Consider the following 23,423-nt stretch of genomic DNA (forward strand, 5'->3'; position numbering starts at 1 on the left):
AACACATCAGAATTTTTACAAGTTTACAAAATGGTTCTTCTATGACACTGATAGACCTGTGGACCCCCTGTCCAACGGAGCCTAAATACTGGGTCCTTTCTGAGATCTGTCACTTGTATTGCTTCTCAGCCACTTCAGTATTTACAATGTACAGCTTTTCATGTAGTTTCAAAAACAGCCAAAATGAAAAGCCACAGAATTCCAGGAGCTTTTTTTTTTGTCTATTTCAAGCATCCTGAGCTGTTTTTTTTACATCGGTCAACCTCAGTGGTTTCCCCCTGGGACACTCAATCAGAAAGTAGTCGTATTCTTGTACAAAGATGTGTGTGCGGCATGGGAGTAAAACTCACATTAACCATTTCAGACCACTGTTATTATTTTGTGTCAATAATCGAGTTGTACACTGTGGAAAACGATGTCTACTTTGTCTTCAATGTGCCTGAAATGAAGAAGTGCTTCACTTTATCTCGCTGCTGCATGAACATGTCGAATAACAAAAGCCTATTTGCGACAGACATTTAAACTGAGATCTAATGGACAAGAAACATTTGTTGTATCTGTGTAAATACATTTTTAAACATAAAGATATTTTCATAAATAAAACTGAATAAATAACAAACTTAATGCTTGATTTTTTTTTTTTCTCCCCCCTCTTCCATCTTGCTCTCTTAATACACAGATTTGCTGGTACGCTTGTGTGTAAAAGCAATCAGTGATGAATTTATAACAGTCTGTTTATTAAACAAGGTAAAGATACAAAGCTTTTTTCCTTTTTTAAACACTGATAACCTTAGTTTAACTTCTCAGTCTTGGCTGTGCATATTTAGTTGTCTAGAAACTGTATATGAAACCACAATGCAAGACAGGAAAAGGTGTAATAAATCTACGCAATATCTTTTCATAGAGAACATGGGTTAACAGTTATCATACAGATTACAGCTCAGGAACTCCATGCGGAAGGAAAAAAATAAACATGTATACACGACTGAATACTGCAGAACACAATACAGAGTAATGGAAATGGGATGATAAAACAGTTAAGGCTTACATGTAAATAACTGATATAAAACATGAATATTAATAACATACGGGTAGACTAAAATAATTACAGTAAGTTAATACATAAACTTTTACAAAACCCAAACAGAGCATGTTTATGAAAACTTAAAAATAGGTACTATAAATGAGTAACATGTTTTACAGTACAGCAACATGTACATTTTCCCATTATCTCAAAAGAGAGAGAGTAAGTTGAAGAGGCAGGGTCTGTTGTTGGCGTAAATGTCTGTTTTCAGGCCAGTGGCTTGAGTAATAAGTTTTTATTCTTTTGAAAACATACTATATACTGTATATGTATTTTACATTATTCTCAGTTCCATCTCCAACGTAACGTCTAGCCGTAGCACCTTTTCTGAAGTGCCCTGAAGAACACAGGGTACCCTATTAGTACCATCCAGAGGTTAGAGTTACAGTAAAAATACGACAAACAATACTGAGTACAATAAAAAGAATACTAAGGAGAAAAAAAAAAAAAAAAATCAAAAGGAGAAGCATCACCTCCACATGAACTCACAGACCTATGGAATATGACTTATACTGCAGTTTATTCCAAATGGGTAAAGCTTATTAAGGATTTTAAAAAAAAACCTAACTGGGTCAGAGTAGCTGTACAGTAACTTCACATTTTGGTCCAATGTTTAGGTTTTAAAATTTACCCCTCGTGTAAAATTTCATTTCAGCTGAGGTGTACTTTAAAAGTAGGGCTGAGTAGAGTAGAGCTGGCACTGATACATGTGCAATGTATTCGACCTCTAATACTAGAATACAAAGAGTCAGAGCTCAGCCGAGGAGAGAAAGCAGACACGTGCTAGAGCAAGATTCGCTTTCTCTTTACACCTCAACAAGGCTCATATATGGCACTAGCTAATGGGAGGAAAAGACAAATGTGAAAAGCAGTGTTTCTATGATCACAGGTCGTGATCATAAAGGTGCCGTAAAAGGAGAACATCAAACGTGGAGTGAAAGATTTTAGAAATAAACAAAAAACATTCATCTTTCTTCCCTTACATTGTTGCTCTGTTTTCCTCCTCCCCAAGTCAATAATACAGCTCCTCAATACAATCATTAAATGTTGAAATTGTCATCTACCGATTGCCTTTCTTCAAATTTAGATGACCCTGTAAATGTGAGTAAAGACAAAGAAAGTAACAGAAATAGACTGTTATTTTATACACAGTCAGTACTCTTAGCTGCCACAAGTAATGCCCTTTTGGCATTTTCCATCCAACAAGATTGAAACAATTTGAGCCAAAACCACAAGGCCTAAAAGTGCTTTAAGATTATCTTTGGATGTCTCCAGAATACACCCAGCAAACATTTTTTTTTCTACTTTCTCAATTCTTTACAAGGGCAAGTATCATCTGGCACATTTTGGAAACCCATTTTATGGAAGAGGAAAAAAAAAAACTAAACTAAAACATTTCTGATGGCCAATGCATCCGGCAGTTTACATGACGCTTACGAAAGTGCTTATTAAATCTGACGCAAGACATTCTTTGCCACTCGATCCTCCGGACAACATCTAGCTGTAATGTTACATTCACAAAATAACGCTGTGCTCATTTTTGACAGATGGCCTGTGTCGAGATGGATGGAGGCAGCCTGTTTACTGAATGCTTATGTCAGCTGTCATAATGCTAATGTAAGCCTTATGTAGATGGCTGTGGGTGCAGGGCCTCATAAGCTCCAGCTCCTAGACTCTGAATCCGACCTGCTGCTGAGGGGCCGCGGAGCTCAGATGAGGGAGATGCGTATGGGGATGCTGGGGGACTCGGTCCTCTGAGGCGACTGGTGGCTCACTAGGTGCTCCACCACTGTGTGTTTGGACATGTGCTTCATAAGGTAGGTCTCCTACAAAGACATGAAAGCAAACCATTTGGTCCAAAATGTAAGACATATTCTGGATAAATGTATGTGAAGACAGTGGACTTTTCATTATAAAAACCAGAATTAATGGCCTCCCAGTTGTATGTCTCCACCAACCAATCAAGTTGCAGTTCATATCCATTTATATACATTCAACCTGGCAGCACAGAAGGTCTAAACAACGAGCACAGTTTGAAGGTGGACACCAAGATTAGCATCACCAACTCAGTATCTGACCAAATGTGAAATATGGTCACAATCTGCCCTTTTGTTCCTGAGTTATGGTGTTGAATAACATTATCATGACACAGTGAAATTGACCTTTGACCTTTTGGTTCGAAAAAGTCATCGCTTCGTCACTTTTACCTTTGAGACATTTATGTGAAATCTTGTCATAATTAGCATATTAATTCTTGAGTTATGGCCAAAAAGTACTGTGTGTGGTCACAGTGACCTTTGACCAGCAGACACTCATCAACTCATCAAGTCCAAATCAACATTTGCGCTAAATCGTAAGAAATCCCCTCAAGGAGTTCCTGAGACACTGCGTTCATGAGACATATGTATGGACGGACAATCAGAAGACATAATGAAATAATAAGAATTCACTTTTCCTCTGTGTGTTTGAACAGGAGCAAGAAGACGCTGAACTGTGAAACATCACAAACAGGAAACGCAGCTCGTCTCAGGGCGAGTGAGCCCGAGTATCATCAAAGGCCATCATCTTATCAGCCATATAAACCGTCTGCATGAAGGTATGCTGGGAAAGTCTGACACATGCAGATAACAGACAGCGGTTTACTCACTGAGGTGTATGCCCGGCCACACATGCTACAGCAGTAGGCCTTAGCGTTTTTGATGGCGTGCGCTGACAAGTGGATCTGCAATGATGCGGAGTCTGAGTAGGCACGGTAGCAGTTAGGACATTTATACGGCTTGTCTTTATTGTGCTGCCTCTGGTGAGACTGTCGGGAGGGGGCAGAAGCACAGATAACCCTCAATTAGAACATTTGTGATTACAGTCAGTTAAAGCAATGCACCTGTTTATGTCTGATCTGCATTCTTCACTGTGGAGTTGTCAACCTCGGTGTAAAGCAACAGTTCTTGTTGTAATGTGTGGCTGAATGAAGCTGCAGGACCATGTACTGACCTGGAGGTTAGACAGCTGGGTAAAAGCCTTTTCACATCCAGGGTGAGCACATTTATAAGGCCTATCGCCAGTGTGGATTCTGTGGAAAAAGAAGTGGATTAAAATAGTCAGACATTACTCGAAATCTGGCTCGTGACGCACCTAACATACAATGAGAGACACCCCTAACCAGGAAAACGAAAAAGCAGCGTTTCCCTGCTTTGTGTTCACAGCTGGACCGACCTGGTGTGCTGCTGCAGGTGTGACAGCTGGCGGAACGAGTTCTCGCAGTAGGAGCAGTGGTAGGGTTTGATCCCCAGGTGGATGCGCAGGTGCTGGGACAGGTAGGAGGCGTTGGCGAACGTCTTGGAGCAGTGGGGACACTTGTGTGGTTTGGCCTCGGTGTGGGACTTGGAGTGAATCTGCATCTCTGACTTGGTTAAGAAGGTGAGCGGGCACACTTTGCATCTTAGAGACAGAAAAAGGAAGCAAAGATGTATGAACACGATGGGATCAGGCTGTTTGAGTCAAGTTATGTTAAAGCCTGTCTCGAAGAAACTATATAACGTAACACTTTTAATGTTTTAAGGTATAATTTCCAGACAAATAAAGGGAAACATGACCAATTGTGAACACTGATCTATAGCGAAACAGCAGTGGCCAACCAAAATCAGAGTAGAGTTGAATTCTAGATTCATTCAAAGGAGGTCATGTTTTAAAAGTCTCTCAGACCTGCACTGTGCTAACCTCACAAATTAAGTCTTGCCAACTGCTGAGAATCAGTTAAGTCTGGCAGCTGGGAAGTTGGACCATTTAGATAGAAAAAGAGTAAGAGCAAGGAGAAGTTTGCCATGTTTTTCCAGGTGATGATCAGAGGCAAAGATCAATGAACAGTCCACTGAGGAAAGCATTCGTCCACTCAGGTGAAGGATGGCTTTGTATTGATGTCTCCATGAAGAGGAGCACATCTCAGTCATCTACAGCCTACTTAAAACCTAACTTGTCTCAAGCAAACGAGTATTGATCTTTTCTAGACCACAATTAAATCTGTAAACTAGGTTTGCAAAGCCAGCAGTAAAAGGAAATCTCCCCCTCCCTGTGCTGCAGTACAGACTGGAGAACGATAGTAGCAGCTTCCAAGAGTCCAACCTGTAGGTTTTGCCCTCTTTGGGTGCGACAGTGACACAGCCTTGGTCAGCGAGGATGGGGTAGGGCACCACCAGCAGAGGACCAGACGGGTTTTCAGCTTTGATCTTCTTCCGTCCCCGGGGCGCCTTGGGTGGTGGACCCAAGAGTCCAGCCAGGCCTCCAGCTTTCATGTGGTCCATGCCGGGACCGCTTGCCAGCCCAGAGATGATGTTCACAGAGGGGGCACCGCCCAGGCGGTTGTGGCTGCTGGAGGTTGGAGTCGTGGGGGTCAGGGCCTCTGAGGTGCTGTGGCTGTCGGGTCGGGATGAAGGAGCCAGACCTGAGGAAGTAAAAACTTTTAACACAAACACCTGCTGCAGCACTGCACAGGACCTCTGATCATTTTAATGAACACATTGTTTTTGCAAGTTCTAGCTCTGTTTGAGTTGTGGAATTTATCACAGTGAGCATAAAGTCTATTATTTTTTACTCGTGTTACATGTGATACACATCTTGACTAGGTCTCAAAGTCTGCTCACTGATTTTTACATTGCACAGAAATGAATTAAAAACAGTGGCTGCTGAAAGGGAGCAAAAACACATTGAAATTGCTAAAACACAGCAGTTTGCAAAATGGTTAGCTGAACAGCTCAACAAGCCTGGAGCCTTCTAGCATGTGAATCACTTGTTGTTAGAGCAATATATTGGTTTTATAGCCTGTCGGTTTACCCCGTCCGTCTGAAATTATTTGTTCTAATCTTCAAAAACCCAAATCTGTGTACTCTCATCACCAGCCATCTGCCTGAAAACCAACAACAGTGTCTCTCAGTATTATTCCCTCAGCGTAGTTGGCACTGCTCAGCCTGCACAATATACAGTCTCTCTGTTTATTTCCCCACTTTAAGCCTGAGGAACTGTTTAATGAAATGTCTTATTTGATGTGTTGCATGCCTTTCAACCAGCTAACTAATGATACACTAAGTATCACGGCAGGTTCTCATGCTGCGGGCCTGAATGCCCACTGAACGCTGTATATCCTTTGTTGTAGCTTTATCGTGTGTGATCGTCTGCCAGTCTCCAGAGACAATCAAACACTACGACTGATCAGCCCGCTGTCGATTTAAAGCCTGATGTTCTTGCCAGCTGACTGCAGTACCTGAGCGATGGTTGATCCGGCCGGGTTGCTCGCCGAGCTGTCTCATGTGCCAGTCTTCCCACAGTCCTTTGGCCTTCACTGCTGACTTGTCGTCCATGTTTCCCTCTGGAAGTTGTCAGGTGATGGCATTTTAATCGGTGAATAGTAAATCGTGCCCTGACATAGACCCTATACAGTGTTATGCTCATGTCTGAGGATATCACACAAGCGGAAGTCAACAGTTAGTCTACAACTATGATGCGAAGGCTGTACCTGGCCCAGAGCTGGAGGCGGGGCGAGCATGCAGAGCGATGTCTGGTTGTCCAGAGCCCTGCGGCTGCGGGTGGTGGCTCTGCACCTGCTGCGGCTGGGGCTTTGGCACCTGCATGCCGTGCTGAGCGCTTCCGTCCGGAGATGAGGTGGGCACCAGCAAAGGCTGCTGGGAAGGGGTGGAGGTAGGCGGCAGGTGCAGGGGTCGGATCTTCTCGGCCATCAGCTGCTCCTTGATCTTGTTAATGAGCACCAGGTTATCCAGCTGAAAGGGTTAACGGGTCATGCTCAACAGAAAACAGCCACCGTGTGTGAATGTCATTCACGCCCCAAAAACACATCCCAGGACAGGAAACACTGACCAGCACAGAGCACGAGATCCTTTTTTTTTGTCTACAGGAAAGAACTGTGACAGATTGTCACTCTGAGAGACTGTTTCACTAACAGACTGGTGCTGAATGGCTGAAAAGACATTCACACATGGAAACAAATGGCACTCAAAAGTGGAAATGTGACAGCAGTTACATGTTATGAGTGGACTTACCTGGCCTGGCATGGATGGAGGTGGGGGCCAGAAATACGGGTTGTTAAATCGAGGCTCCGCCATCCTGAAATGAGAAACATTTATTGTAGTCACACTCAAATGTTATAGTTATACTTCATGAGCGCTTATCTTTCTACACATTCGTTAAAGTCAGTCGGGACCAGAGTTCAGGATGCACAGCAATGTTTTTCAAGCTGCAACGTTCAAATGTCCTGAACAGAACATGTAGGCAGACTGCGATAATGTGAGACTGGAAGATGAAAACCATGACACCCAAACCACAGGCAGCGAGCAGGTTTCCCGTTTAGAAGAAAAGGTTAGCGTTTCCCTTTGAGCCCAACTTATCATATACATTCAGTTAGTTTCCATGACTTTTTGAGTAGAACTGCTCAGGGTGCTCAAAGGGCAGATTTTGTCAGGAAACTCATCCAGCAGGGTTTGAACATTTATAAGATCTTTGTGGGACTAAAAATAAAAGTATGTGATGCCGTCACGCAGGCATGTTTACCTGCATAGTCAGCAACTGAAGGATTTGAAAAGCAAATATTAATAATGTCCATAAAAGTTCTTAACAATTTTATGGACTTGTGTTAGTCTGCATTTGTTCCAATTTACAATTTCCTCTTGGACAAACACCAATTTAGCATTTTTCACTACAGTGGAGTAGTAGTTGGGTTCATTCAGAAAAGCTAAAGGTATGTACATGGACAGACACACAGAGGTGAACCTTGGTGGCTTTTTAAACTGAAATAACTTTTAATAACTTTGACGAGAAACAACATTTATCATTATTTTTATAAACACAAACTGAAAACGACTTAACGTCTTCCGGGCTGACGTTTTGAACACCTGGACTAACGGCTGAACTTGACCTTGGACTCGTCTAGTTTGACCCACTCCAGCTTCCATCACTACATGTCTCGCGCTTTCATCCGCATCTCACGGGCTTCCTCAGCAGATGGGGTTTGCTCAGTTGCCATGGAGATGACTCAGTTATCGCGAGCAAACTCCGTCCGCTGAGGAGGGATGTCTCAAAAAAACCTGGTAAGAGGACCTTGAGTTAAAGTTTATTTGCTAAAAAAAGCTGAAGATAATGTGAATTAATGAATTGGAAAAACAGACACTGAGTGGAGTCTCGTGCGTGGACACAGACGCCGGGGCTCGTCTTAAACACAGTCTGAACTTACTGTTACAGTGAGGCTAATGAGCGCAGAGTAAATGAGGCCTGCGGTGTCACCTTTGAGTGAACGCGGGTCAAACAGATAAATGTCACCTCGAAACATGCCGTCATGTACGAAAACACACGAGTCTGACGGAGCCTCGGCCGTCTGGCTTGGACACGGAGCCCCTCTGCTCCTTTTGTCTGAGAGTGAATTCCTGAAAATAAGTGCACGTCGCTTTAAATTTCCAGATAAACGCAGTGAAAAAACTTTCCATTCTTTGACTTTTCGGACATGTCGGCCGTGCTGGATCCCGTCTGGACCCGAACCGACGGCGGGTGTTACGGATCGAGCCTCCCGGTGTGACTCAGACATTCTCAGACAGTTTTCTTTAAACATTTCCAGACAAAAGAGAAACAAAAATGGCAGCCTTATTTTTATAAGGCGGGACGCCATATTCTGCAGACCCCAAAAAATTTAGGAGCATGAACATGTTGTCGTGAGGACGGTGCCGGGGACGAGAAGCGGCCGCCGCGGACACAAAGGTGTGTTTATCATGTCAAAGGGATGAATGATTGTTTACGGCGAATTGCAGGTTTGAATAGCCCGGCCTCCCCACCTCTTAAAAAAACTGACACTTCCTACAACAACCATGCCCTGCAAAAACAGCACGGAAACGGACAAGAAGCAGGCTCGACCCAAACACCACACCGACTAAAAGACCCGCAGCGATGCGTTAAGGTCAAAACACAGCCGGCGCACAACGCTCGGTCCCCCGAAACACGCTGTGCCATCTTCACCAAATTTCACTTTAGGGCTGCTTTTTTTTCACATTCTGCAACTTTTGGACGAATCAAATGGCAGCTATTGCATTTTGTGCACAATGCGCGGCATGCGGGAAGCTATCGCTTATGAGAGAAATGCACCGCAGTGAAGACACGAAAAGACATGCACACAAATACCTTGTGTCCTGATTGCAGATATTGTCTTGCGAGTACAGCTATAATATAAAAGGTTGATGTTCTTTCTGCCTGCCTCCAGTCGGACCACCGCTTCCGGGTCGCTTTGTTCACTTCTGGGTGCTGCTGCAGGCTCAGTACAGTGCAGACACAGAGGGAGATATTCTGCTAATGTTGCTTTGTTTTTTATATATATATTTTTTGCACAATGACCTACTTTATTCTTGTTTAATGGGCAGCGCATGTATGATGGATCTAAAAACGTTATTTTAGCGCGTTGGGTTTAGCGTTAGATCTGCAGGGGTGGAAGAAGTACTCAAAGCATGAAAGAAGCAACGCCACAGTGTGAAAAAAGGAAAAGCACTGCGTTCAGAATTCAACTTAAGTCAGATAGTGACTGCTAAATGTGCCCAAATATAAACAGAAATAGTGTTTGAATGAGAAATATGGCCCCTCACTGAAGCTGTTACGGGTTTTCATCTGCAGCAGTGCATCATATTTTATGAGCTCATCTTCATCATCATCATGCCTTATATGTGGAAAAAGTCAGATAAATGAGGTGTGAGGTCAAACGACAATGTTCCTAAAATGCAATGGAGGAAAAGAAGAATGTGTTTCAAAGCTTGAACGCACCTGCATCCCAACCAAATGAGCCAAAAGCAATACGTAAAGTGATGATTTGCAGGTCAAGAGCTTATTTTCCTTTATTTAATCAGGTAAAGGTGTCAGTACCGTAAAACACTTGTAATTTTAGTTGAGATCTCACCAAGACAGCAGCATGAAAACATTGTTAAAATGCACAAACTTACCAAAAAAAAAAAAAAAAAACTTAATCAGAAGCAAAATCTAGTGTGCAGGTTAAATGGGCTGATTTGGGTTGGAAAGTGAAAAAATATACATGTCTAGGTTATGTGTGTTTAACAGTGTTGATATAAACCATCACAGACGTTGTTTCAACAGCATTTCAGTAACTGTGTTTCACTGTAAAGCAGGGATGTTTTAATATGTACTTGTTTCACACCGTTGAAATGAGACTTGTATGCAGTTTAGAAATACTGCATCTCTAAAAACATTTGCTTTTCAATCACATCTGACCCAGTGTTATCTTTTACATCCACACTTCTTTTCATCTCCAAATTAGCGCTTACTGCGGCTGAAGATTTTACCTTTTTTTCAAGTGATATATGTGCACTTACTGTCTGTCCTCACCACCTTTTCATCAGTGTTTTACATCTCGTGGGCATCCTGTACCACGTCAGCCCTGTCTGGGGTTAACACGCCTGAATCTGAATAGCAAACTGACTGAGCTGCTTTCCTCATTTTCACTTAACTCCAGTGTTCAGTGCAGGTTGAGTGTCAGGATGTCTGTGTCAGGAAAATGAGACTTCAGTCAGCTTGCAAAAACTTGATTTCTATCAAATGACCCCAGTCACAGTTATCAGAGGTTAGATATGAACAGCACACCAGCAGTAATTAATTTAGCCAGTTGTTCCACACAGTTACTTACATGACAGTTATTGTGTATATATATGGAGTTATATGCAGCTGACGTGTGTGTGTGTGTTCAAAGTCTTTTCAGCAGTTCGTGTTAGATTTCATTTTTTAATTTTGAAATAAACTTTTGGTTTCCTGGATGTGATTGGCCCTCACTTCTGGTACCTGCCTACTGTCTCATTTAAATTTCGTCCCATGTATGTCACCAGTCCTTGTCTCTGAACTATTATCAGAGGGAAATTATAGGAAACAATCAGACGAAGGGACTCGTGCGCTGACGTCGCCACCTGTAATCGTTTCACTGTGTGTGTGTGTGTGTGTGTGTCGGGGGTGTTCGTGATCTCATTGTGTTTCCTGTTTCTTGCACCACTTCTCTGAAGACTCCAAAGAACTGACAACTCTGACCCACAAACGCACACAGAGACCCACAGAGACAAGCTTCCTTTAATACCTTATTGTTTGACTCAGCTTTAAAGGAAATCTATGGTTTTTTAAGTCAGAATGCTTCCTGTTCGTGAGTTTGCTCGTCTCCTCACCCAGTGATTATTGTGATAATCTGGCTTTGTTTTCTTTCCAATGAGCGAAACTAACACTCGTCTACAGTTGGTGGTTTAACTTCCTCTCGGTTGACTCTTCCAATATGGACGTTGTCGTGGTAAGTTATCCATTTCAGATGTTTGATTTTGGATGGTCTTCATGGTTGTTTCAGGGATGAGTTCCTTTACTTTCTGTCCGTGGATTCTTTATAATCATCACTCACTGTTATTGAAATCTTGTCACAGTGTTGCTGTTACCATCAAAGTGACCAGACAAACACACTGGACTGTATGTGTCCATATTTGCTCGTTAATGTCAGTGAAAGGGATTCTTTTCATTGTAAATACTTGTCATTTCTACACAACACTTCATAAATGTTAACACAGCAAAACTCCAGCTGCTCAGTGTGTGAGAGTCTTTGCTGATTAGAATATATACAGTATGTATGTATAAGCAATACACACAATAACTTCTTTTGTGTAACAACTGGCTAAATAAGTGTGCTATTCATATCCAAACTCTTAAAACAGGCGAGAATCTGTGACTGGGCTCATTTGTTTCACTTGTTTCCCATAAAAGCAGAGCATCAGAGCATCGGTGACTCTATGGGGACCAACAGAGTTCTGTGATAGACATACACTGTGTATATGTACAATCTCACTGTTGTGTGTTCAGAATTAAAATGAAGACTCAACATGTTGTCTTATCATCTTGTAATATGTTTACACAGACTTCTACTAAATGACAATTTACATTTTTGTTTAATCTACAGATTCTTTTGATCTCTTGATTCATTGTTTGGTCTGTGATTGTCAGCAAAATAGACATCCTCAGATGTCTTGCTTTGTTCAGTCAGCAGTCCAAGGCCCAGTTACAGCTCAGACTGAAACCACTGAATGCTTGGAGGCACTTTTGTGATGCTTGATTGACTAACTGTCTGTTGAACAAGTAATCAGCCGGTCATGTCATCTCTAAGATTTACATATTTAGGTGTGACACACCTAAATACCTCAGGATCTCTGTTGCAAGCATTTTAAAGTTAGCTTCTAAAGCCAAACAAGACACTGTCCTTTGTTACTGGCTTTAAAAATGTCAGCTTTTACTTTTATTTCAGACAATACAAATACTTACACAAAAGTCATTATTCAATTATTCATCTGATACTGTCTCTGCCAAATTATATGTATCATTATTGGGCAGCCAATGTCTGTGAGCTGGTGTTCCTGATACAGGAGGAGGTGGGTGAAGAAATCCCCCCCTGCCTACAATACTACAAACTAGTATGACTGAGCTCTCTGTTTGTGCCCTGTTGCGACTAAACAAGCATCATTTTATGAACAGTCCTGTTGTCTGTGGGACTCTTAAGATTTGGGGCCAGTTTAGGAATCATTTTCCTGTAAACAGCTCTTTGTCAAGGCTCCCATTTGGGATAATTCTCTGCTGCCTGCCTCCTTCATTGGCTCGGCTTTCCAGCCGAGGGCTGTGTAAAGAACCTTTAACCAGGGCAATTTGGTCTCATTCAAACAACTGAAGACACAGTTTGACACTCTCCTGTCTAACTTCTTCTGATACCTACAGATTAGGAGTTTTGTAAAAATAGTTGGACACAAGAATATTTGGACTCACTGCTAAAGCATGCAGTATCTGTTTTACACAAGACAGTACACACAGCTGCATCTCCTTCCTTCGATCAGACGAGGCTGCAGTGGGAAGAGGAGCTGGACTCACAACTATTAGAAGTATCTTGGCAGTTAGCAGTTGGTCTGGCTTATCCCTCATCAGTATGGATCATGGATAGGCCACTACAGTGTAGAGAACTTCACAGGCTCCATCTAACCAGCAGCACACTGCCAGATGTCTTTTCAGGAGTGGTTGAGGACGGGGGCCTGACATGGACACCCACAGCCGTATGTTTGGACAGAGGTTTTTTATGTCCTTTCAAATGATTGTGGCACAGTTATTGATCGCAGCCCTCTGAAGGCCACATTCAGGGTCGTCCCAGAGGAGTTAAAGATCACAGCTAACTGAGCTGCAGGAACAGCCTTTTCTGCAATTTGCTGCGGCGCTTGATCGCGCACCTCTGAATTTTTGCTCAACTGATTCACCTCAAATGAAAATAAATCTTCAATCTAACAAGAGCAGCTGAAGCATTGTGCACTACTCAAAGCTCAGCCACACAGTTTTCTAAAATCTGACACTGTTTTCCTGTAATGGCATGTGTTCCTGAAAATTCATTTGAATGTATGTTTTAATAACCTGAGGGCCTTCTTGAAATCAGATGTTTATGAAAAAAGCAAACGATGGCCGTGCACTGACTTGATGAGCTATTCTGAGACATGTTTCCACTGCTCTTCTTCTGTAATGGCAGCTGTGGTGTCAGAGTGTCAGGCCAGCTGCTATGTGTGTCTTCCTCCTCATTCAGTGCCTCACATCGTCAAACCTTATCTTTTCTTTCAGGTCTTCCCACTGATACTTGCCTTCCTTTCCACTGGACAGAGATTCACCAGGGCGACCAGTAACTCATGTTATGCTCTGTGCCCACGTGGTAAGTTAAAACAAGGAACTGTATGTCATTGGCCTTGTGTTGTACAGTTCCTATGGGATACATATTACATTAACTCATTGCTTTTCTCCACTGTTTCCTAGGATATCATAAAGTTGGTGACTGTGAACATCCAAGTGCAAAGCACAGATGTAAAAAATGTGAAAACACCACATTCACAGACATAGAAAACACTTTGCAGAAATGTCGGAGGTGTGACTCATGTGGTCGTGAGTATCTTGTTCAAATACCAATGACAGGACTGGGTGACAGAAGCACATGCTGTCAGCTTGTGGGATGTCGTAGAAGCTTTTGAATTTGGCTAAGATAATAAAGGAGGTTGACATTTTCTGGCTCCCTCAGTTAAAGTATGATGCTGTTTGTTGCAGTTAACATTCACCTCTCCTAATGATGAGGTTCATTATCATTCTGCCGTCATGTTAATGATAGTATGTGGGATGTTACTGGGGGGGCTGGGGGTGCAAGAATATCCTGCTGTTGGGAAGTGGAAAAAGTGTGATGGACTACATCTGTCTAGGATGTACAATTGTCTTGTATATTGCTGCTCACTGGCGAAGCAGATCAGAGACTTCGTTCCCTGAAAGCAGCTTGTGAGGCCATTCAGTGAGGCATAACTCCAGTTTAACTCCAGGTTAAGTGGGATCTTGTCTTAAAGGTTAGTTCTGGCCTGGAACAGGTGTACCATACATTTTTGAACTACAATTAAGAAATTAGCTGTGTGCTGACTGAATCATTTCATTTGTCATCAGTTCCTTTCCAGGTTTCATTGCACAGCATGAAGTCCTGTGGTCGCCTTATCAGGGCTGTGAGTTAATGCTGCATTTTGAGACAGGAGGACTGTGTTTTGATTTCCCACCAGATTATGAGATGGAAATAAGGCCCTGCTCCTTTGATGCTGACGTGAAATGTGACTGTAAAGAGGGATACTACAACACAGGCTCAAACCCCAGCATGAAGGACTGCCAGCCATGCCCCTGTAAAGACTGTAAACGTAAGTAAAATCAAAGGGAGGCCTGGATTGGTATTTACAGCTGCAAAATTGGTGAATTCCCTTTCTTATTCAGTAAGATATTAACACCCTCTAAACTAAACTAAGGCAGAGATTTTTTTTTTTTATTTCTGGATTTCTCACAATCGCCCTCATATTGTTTTTTCAGGGCCTGATAATCCTGACTACAGAAGGAAGTGCCAGCCCTGCCAAAGGTGCGACATCTGACAATATGACAGTCTAAAACTTGTGAACTGATTTCAGAATTCTTAGCTTCTATATTTACCCATTTCTGTGTGATAATGATGGTGATAATTTCTTTCCTCCTGGATAATTCATGTGTTGTATATAGATTTTCTAATGTAGACATCGAGTCAATATGTTTTTCATACGATACTCGTTTCTATTTTTGTTGAAGAGGCTCTTACATCATGTGATTACCTTAGTGTGGGAACAGATTGATTTTTAATTATGTAGACTGCAAACAGAGTGATGAGTGTTTGTGTATATACTGCGTATCGCCCTCTGTGTGATCCGCATATGACCGAGCCTGAAGAAAGCAGTGTGGGGCTGAAACAAGCAGTCAATCAATCTATTAGTGCAAAAAAATTCAGCAATGTTTCACTTAATCCAGAAAAAACGACACCTCCAGCTGACTCCAGCTTCTCAAATGTTACTTTTGATCCTTAAATGCCTCTTAGTCTTAATGGGAGAGTTCAGGTCAGGAGCCATGTTGTCTTTGGGTTGGAGTGGAGGAAACATCTGTCAGACACTCTGTTCTTGTGGTTTCACTGAGGTCTTACACTACCTGTGCTGAACTGTGTAGCTGCGGATGTGACTGTTTTGTCGAGGTTGTTGGCCTTACTGATGAAGGATTGTAACTGTGCACACAAGATTGCTCTTTTGCCTTTTCAAGAACACACATTAAGGACAGGCCTGTCTTAACACAATAGTCAGGTGCGCATATGAGCACTGAAACAGTTTGCTGCACTCATTCCTTCTGTTGATGCTGGCCAGTGAAAGATGGTCTCAGTGTTCGCGTGGGCACCTGGCTATTGTTTTGAGCCTTGAAAAAATGTAAACATGCCTTTTAATGTTTGGCTAAATATGATGTCAGGTTCCACTGTTGTCTGTATGAGTCTCGTCCTTTCTTTCAGGTGCTTGAACGACCCAGAATGCCAGAAGAAATGTATAGCAACCACAAGTCCATCTCCTCCAAATCCACCTACAGCTGGAGTTAGCAGCACATCTGTATTTATGACTGCAGCAGCTACAGCTTCAAGATCCACAGCTTCAAGCAGCACTCCGAATCCTGTTGTGAATACAGTTCCACCTAAATGTTAGTTCTAAATATGTAGTGCACATATGTACTTTAACAAGGAAAATGACTCACTGGTCTCAGGTTTTACAGTTTTATGACTCATACGCCCCTTACGCTCACATTAGCAGTGGGTATTTAATCAAGTGTAACACTGTGTGATTACTTCCCCTTGTGCTGCACCCTGCGTGGTCGGCTTTGGACTGCAACTGGAGGGTCATTCAGGATTTCATCATCAGAGGTTGTCAGACAGAACTGATGAGTGGTGGCATGATGTCAGTGTGTCTTCGTGTCCGCAGCAGTGAACCAAATGCCCTGGCTGTTTCTGGTGGAGGTTGTGGTGACAGTTCTGGTGCTTTTTTGGATCGTGCTGCTCTTCATCAGGAGCCCACCCAAATACCCTGAGGGTTGTCCCTGCTGGCGTGTGAACAAGAACATGGAGCACTGTGTCGAGGACCCCAAATTCAACGGTAACCAGTGGTGGAAGTGTTGTTCATGAGTGCAGTTTTTGGTGTAGCCTACCTGTTCTTTACCTTTTTACTGCACTACATATTTAAATCAGAATCAGCTTCAGAATCCAAGTATGTGTACAGGAAATGTAACTGTGGTTTCTCATTGCTCTCAATGAACTAACACAGGACTAGACATACAGCTACAAACAAGGACAACAAAAAACAGAACAAATGAACAACATGAATAAAAGTCAGTATACAAGTCCAGTATTCTAGGTTGTAAAGAAGACAATATATTGAATGAATACACATACAAGTAGTGTTTTGATGTCTTTAAATCAAAGTCAAAGTCGGCTTTATTGTCAATTTCTTCATATGTACCAGACATACAAAAGAATCAAAATTACGTTTCCCACTATTCCACGTTGAGACAAGACAAGAAGTAAAGTGCACAGGCACAAAGAATAAAGACAGACATATGCTAATACTACAGTAAACAATAAACTGAAAATAAATACTAAAAATGAACAATAGAGAATAGGAAATGTAAAATGTGAAAAATGACAAGTTTCTTATTAATATTTTACGTACAAAACATACAAGCAACTTAGAAATATGATGCAATGTTATATTTTTAACTACCTAACAGCAGGTAAACTGCAATGTTCAAATACTGCTTACACATGAATGCATCAATAATAATATTGATACAATGTTATGTACAATTCTTGCCCACAATACGTGCTTTTACTTTTGATGCTGTTAATACTTGTGTACTTTTACTTCTTAAGTAACATTTGAGTGCAGGGCTTATACATTTTGCTTAAGAACTGGATCTGAGTACTTCTTCCACCACAAGTAGCTATACTGGTGCTTTAATTTAAGTGTCTGTCTTTACCAACAGAAATACCAGATGTATTAGATTAAATCATCAAATACAAAATACAATACAAAACATTTTGTGTAGTTTTTTTTTGTTTTGTTTTGTTGTTGCTTTGTAGATATACAGCAGGTGACAGAACACAGCCAAAGCTTAAGTTCAAGGTTATTGTCACAGACCGGAAGCAAAAAATAAAAAATAAAAAATAAAACATCTTTTCACAGAAATTTTACATAGTTTCTGTTTTTTAAAGTGCTTTTTTCTGTTAAGCATGTTCAAACAGGAAGCATACTGATAAAATCTGCTTTCCTCCCAACAGAACAACGCAGTCATCAAGGCAGCGGTCCGACCACACTGGTTTGTGCTCAGTTTCATGCAGTTTGTGTTCTTTTGAGATAGAAATCTAGATTGGCACAGTACAGTAGGTGGATAGTCAGATGGCCTTGTGAAAAAACCCCAACAAGCATGTAAAGGTCAAATAGAGCTAAAATGTTGTCCACAATTTGTAGTTAAATTGAACTGAAGGCTAAAGAATTTCACATATTACTTTCTTGAAAGTGTTGCAAGTTGCAACAAAGATTTTTACCTCCCTTATCTTGTTTGTCAAGACATTAAATATATCAGAGGAAACTCCCATGATGACTGTCAGTCAGAATCCGACCACACCAGAACGTCTGGCCCACATCGGACCAGTACCGCCAAACGCTGAACACAAAGGTAAGAGATGTGTTCAATACACTGTGATGTTTGGCATTATTGTTCCTGTCCAGCACACGCTAAAAAAAATGGTAAAATATTATATAAACAAACTGAAATTAAGTGAGCGATGGCATGATAAAAATGGCTTGGAAGGCTCACAATGGATTGCAACAATCTATTTATTAGCAACATTGCTAACTAACAATGTAAACTCTAAACAGTGTGACAGCACATCGATCTGCAGTGCACCTTCAAGCTTTATAATCGAAGGTCAGATGTCATCTCATGAGTGTATTATTGCTACTGCCGTGACCACAACCGGTACTACTACTACTACTACTACTACTACTACTACTACTACGACTACTGACAACGACGTTAACAGAGTCAGTGGGTATCACAGGTGGCTCGGAGGTGTTATGATCTGCTTTGAATCAAGTGGTAATGAAATCATCACCCTATAAACAGTTTCCATTCTGTGGTGAGATGTGAAGCCAGGCACGTATTATCAAAGAGGCATGAACATAAGAAACCACTTTCTCTGCACTGGTAAACAGACATCTGTGAAATTGGTCTAAAATAGAGTCAGCTCCAGAAAAGTTTGTCATCACTGAAAGTCTAAGATATTTGTTTAATGGAATAATGCATTTACATATCTGAGGTCATAGAGTGTCTGAGTGTCCCACTCGAGGGTAAAAAAAAGCTTCTTGACTCACTGCATTTTTCAAGAGAGGATAAAGGTTACGGATTTTAATTATGAATAATCATTTTTTTCAATAGTCAAGAATAGTATGGAGTAAAATACCTTCATGATCAATAACTTACACGTTTGTGGAACGCATTACTTTGTTAGCATTTTTGATTTTGGAAAATTAATTGACAGAAAGTTTGTAGTTCAAACCGACCTTTAAATTACCCATTATCAATACCTTATCATACCTGGGAACAATATGAAACTGGACCTCTGACATTTCTTTGATAAAACCAGGAGAAATGGGGCTGAGTTGGCCGATCAGATTACGTAAGACTGGAACTTTCCCTTGAATGAGACAAACGAGAGGTTCAAACGAGGTAGAAATCCCAGCATCAGCATTAGAACAGCATTATTTGTACTTGGAGTATTAAAAAGTAACTCGTCTAACCATCACCAGTAAAGGATTTAGTGTCTCGCTCAAGGGCACTCCAGCAGGGTGGATAGTTGCATGCACAAAGACTTGAGATCGTCTGGTTTTCTGGTTAAAATGTAGCATCACTAGTCATCATGCCACTCATACCAAATGTCCTGTGAAAAAAAAAAAAAGTGGTGGAGATACACACACACACACACACACACACACACACACACACACACACACACACACACACACACACTGTTTTCACACCCGGAGCGGCAGCCTTTTCATCTCTGCCTGTTCAGCATGTTAATTTATCACTGATCAGCCATGTGGCCCACAGTGTGGAGGTGGAAACTGGGAAACAGGACGCCCTCGCTTTTCGCATCAGTCTGCAATTCAACATTAGGGGAAATGGCAAATCAGATAGTGAGTGTATGTCACTAACCTGCAAACAGTCTGCATCCTCGTACACCAAGTTGGGACTCCTCCAGGGTGAAAGGTTGATGAAGCCACATATATCACATTTTCCACTTTTTTGGCCGTTCACTCGCTTATTCCGAGACACCATGAGACTTGATTAGTTTCCTATATTTTAAACAAACTACAGCAGATCGGTGTGAGCCCTGTGTCACCAGGGCAACTTCTGAAATTCAGTTAAAAAAAGAAAACTTTTGGGAATACCTTGAATACAACTGTGTTTCCTGTAATTAGTGATGTCATGTTGTTGTTGTGGCTGAGCTGAAAACCCCCTTGTGGTTGCACTTCAGCATTGTGGTTCTGTATTCCTGTCCAAGATGAAGCATGGCATTTTGCTTTTACTGTAGATGCTACGTAGGGAAATTTAATCAGGTGAACACATCCTAACAAGTCACGTAATCGTGCTGTTAACCTTCCTGGGCACTGTTTTGTAACATGGTGTTGAATGAGCGTAAGTTTTACAGTAGGTGGTTTTTATGCAGAGTCGCAGGTTAGCTGCTGCTACCCTGTTGTGGTCCTGAAGACACCTATTGTAATTACCACAGAAGTGGTTTTGAGTTTTTTGTCAAGTGTTTGTATGTCTGTCTGTGGGCAGATTTTGTCAGCACTGTGTGCAAGATGCAGTCACAAAACTTCACAGGTGTGTAGTTGAGATGTGCCCCCGGCCCACGTTTGTTTTAAGTTGCAGATCACTGTACTCTAGTTTCATTGCGTCATTCCCATCCACTCAAAGACATTAGGTAAAACTATCATGACCATCATGGGAGGGGGACACAAATCTGTGTGTTCACGACATGAGAGAGGTGAATTTGTACCTAATTTATTCAGTATGCCGAACTGTTCTTGAATGGTCAATTTTCAACCTATTGAGTTGAAGGAGAGTAGCTACACCCACATCACGTAGGTGCAAGGCTCTCAGTAAACAATTTAAATGGTAGAAGGTAACACCTACGTACTCACTGCATGTCATCTCAATTGAAAACGGGTCTCCCTCAGGTCAGAACAGAACGAAACACTTTTGTGTCCAGGAGTGAGTGTGCAGGTGTTACCCCTTTTCATCAGTTTTTAACCAATGTTAAGTGTGTGTGTGTGTTTTGCTGAAATGTTCCCTTGTTCGATACAAGGAATGTGCACCGTCACAACTGTGCAAGATGCGGTCATGACACTTTACAGGTGTGTAATTGAGATCAAAACAAAGGCCAAGTTTGACAATGACTGAAGTTTTTTTTTTTTGAAGGCCAAGAAATTTCCTAAAACAGCCAGGGTGTGTCGCTCTGAGGAAACATTACTGAATAAATGAACTAAATGAACTAAGACCAATAAAGAAACATGTCACCCAGTGCAACACTGTGGCTCTCTTATGTGTTTTGTAGACAACAAGCTCTATCAGGCTTTGGCCACTCACTCAGTAGTTATTAGAAGAATCACTTAATTGTTGGTTTTGTTATTTTTACGGGATTTGTTGACAATTAGAATACAGATTGTTACCAAACGTGTCCTTTAAGAGCTTGTGAACCTTTTCAGAATGAATGCAGTCACTGCAGCGCTGATATCCTGACATGGTCCGCTTAAATGCCTCTGCACACTTTCTGTATCATGATGACCTTTTTGTTGAGCTTGAATCTGGGTCAACAGTGGGCCAGAAAACAAGCCAGTGTAACATTCAGCAAGATGGAGCTGAACACTGAATCACAGAGGGAAAACTTGAGACATTCAAAAAGAAAGGTTTATCTTAATGTGGTTAAGCAGTAGTACATTGGGCTGACAGCGCACTCTTGCAGCTGACCTTTTCCAGAGCAGAGTTTTCAGTTTTACACACATTTCAGTGTCGTCTGACTGTCTGTGATTGTCTCCTTCCAGCTGCCAGACAAGATGAGCAATCAGAACACTGGCCGGCCATCGTCCTCTACGCGATTATCAAGGAGGTGCCTTTGCGTAGGTGGAAGGAGTTCTTGCGTCTTCTCCCAGTGGCTGATCAGCAACTGGAGCGGGTGGAGCTGGAGGCCGGTCTGGGCTCCATGGAGAGGCAGTACCAGATGCTTCGGCTGTGGAGCCAGCGCTCCACTGCAAGCCTGAATGATGTCTTCTCGGCCTTGCACTACATGGATTTATCTGGCTGTGCTCAGCTGCTGCAGGAAAACCTGCAGAAGCTGGAGTGGACACCTGAACTGAAGCAAGGTTTCAGAGACCATGGCTTCAGTGAGGCAATGCAGAACACCTGGGACTGCACCTGGGGACACTAGTACCACACTATTACACACCAGTGTATAAGACTAGAAACTTCGAGTTTCTGGAGAGGATGCCACTAACTGTAGCTACTATATGGTGAAACCACAGACTGCAATAACGTGACAAATAACCCACAACGAGTAATGCAAACGTACAGTATATCACAGTCCATCTAAGCGTGAAATGGCATTATGGAGCACTATAGATATCAAATACAATTGGACTATTTTATAACTATTATAACTCTTTTCCTACTTCTTTAATTGGCAAATTTCACCAAATACACTGACGACGAGAGTATAACATATCCTTTCTTGAGTCTTTCTTGAGGTTTATTTTACCTCCAAATGTCACTTAAAAGGCAGCATATGCATCTAGAAAATAGATATAGATTCAGCTGTGGAACTGGAGCTTGGACTATTAAGTGGATTCCTTGAATGCAGGTGACGACAACAACAACAACAACAGAATCTTGTAAAGGACATCGTGGCTGGCTAACACTCAGGCAGAACTCTACTAATCTATGTGGAAGGAAATGATTTAAAAATCAAATAAGGGATATTCCGTTCCATTAGCTGTACTGTCAAAACACCCTTTAGCACACCACGGCTTCTCGTGGGGCGTCTTTTAAAGGCCAACAGTGGAGAGTTGTGGTTTCACAGCACAGTGCTGAAATGCAAATGTCTGTACCTCTATGAATGTGTACTTGTATGTGTGAAAAATATGCAGGAAGTGTTGAAGGGGAAGAAAAACTTCCTTGTTTGAATTCTAAAGAAATCCATGATTGGCTCTGTGTTTTTTTTAAATAACGTTCAACTAGTCAGAGTAAAGGCTGTTGTGAAGGGTATCTCACTTTGAGAGTTTTTATGTGTCAGTTCAGTTACTGGCAGTGAAGGAGTTGGACTTTCCAATGAATGGAGTTTATTAATGAACATTTTAATATGAATCAAGGTCTGTGGTTTTTGGCTTTGGGCCTTGAGACGTGTGTGTGTATAAATATATATATATATATATATAAAATAATTATTATAATTTTCATTTTCTGAAACTACTTCTGGATGCTTGTATGTTTGTTACAAAGTTCAGTCAGTGGATTATCATATGGAAATGGTCAGATCAGGCAATTTTATGTTCACTGGAGTCACCCATTGTACAAATGTATGATAAGGTGAAATAAGAGCCTTAGTCAAATGTCACCATACAGTATGTGATGAATAAAATTCACGGCCACGAGGTGGGAGTGTTGGCTGAGTGTTTGAACAGCGGCAGCAGCAGCTGGTGTGCAGTTTTGAACACAGGAGCCCATACAAAGAGAATGCAGGCAGGGCGCTTGAGGAGCTTTTTATTCTTGAGGTGGATTAGACCAATCTCATGAATTGCAAATTCTGCTTCAGCACAAAGAACAGCTGTCTTACATTGTT

General features: G+C 41.7%; 2 protein-coding genes across 5 annotated transcripts; one reads left to right on the forward strand and one right to left on the reverse strand.

Moving 5' to 3' along the window:
- Positions 1-599: 599 nt before the first annotated feature.
- znf362b (zinc finger protein 362b) lies at positions 600-9,394 on the reverse strand. Of its 2 annotated transcripts, none has more exons than XM_076741851.1 (9): positions 9,254-9,394; positions 7,132-7,195; positions 6,591-6,852; positions 6,339-6,443; positions 5,204-5,522; positions 4,298-4,522; positions 4,076-4,154; positions 3,732-3,890; positions 600-2,910 (listed from the first exon to the last, which is right to left on the reverse strand). In XM_076741851.1, exons 2-9 carry the CDS (start codon positions 7,192-7,194, stop codon positions 2,794-2,796), a joined length of 1,329 nt encoding a protein of 442 aa, XP_076597966.1. In that variant the 5' UTR covers position 7,195; positions 9,254-9,394; the 3' UTR covers positions 600-2,793. The 2 variants fall into 2 exon arrangements, with proteins under 2 accessions (XP_076597966.1, XP_076597967.1); XM_076741852.1 differs by having other exon boundaries at positions 6,591-6,825; positions 9,254-9,349.
- On the forward strand, positions 8,515-23,219 carry LOC143327489 (tumor necrosis factor receptor superfamily member 1A). 3 transcript variants are annotated; one of them, XM_076741855.1, is made up of 10 exons: positions 10,361-11,399; positions 13,739-13,826; positions 13,928-14,053; positions 14,704-14,835; positions 15,002-15,047; positions 15,990-16,171; positions 16,453-16,620; positions 17,802-17,839; positions 18,091-18,199; positions 21,634-23,219. In XM_076741855.1, exons 1-10 carry the CDS (start codon positions 11,385-11,387, stop codon positions 22,014-22,016), a joined length of 1,287 nt encoding a protein of 428 aa, XP_076597970.1. In that variant the 5' UTR covers positions 10,361-11,384; the 3' UTR covers positions 22,017-23,219. The 3 variants fall into 3 exon arrangements, with proteins under 3 accessions (XP_076597971.1, XP_076597970.1, XP_076597968.1); XM_076741853.1 differs by having other exon boundaries at positions 10,363-11,399; positions 16,450-16,620; XM_076741856.1 differs by lacking the exon at positions 10,361-11,399 and adding an exon at positions 8,515-8,836 and having other exon boundaries at positions 13,739-14,053; positions 16,450-16,620.
- The last annotated feature ends 204 nt before the right edge of the window (positions 23,220-23,423 follow it).

The sequence above is a fragment of the Chaetodon auriga genome, chromosome 10, assembly GCF_051107435.1.
Source record: "Chaetodon auriga isolate fChaAug3 chromosome 10, fChaAug3.hap1, whole genome shotgun sequence".
Classification (NCBI taxonomy): domain Eukaryota; kingdom Metazoa; phylum Chordata; class Actinopteri; order Chaetodontiformes; family Chaetodontidae; genus Chaetodon; species Chaetodon auriga.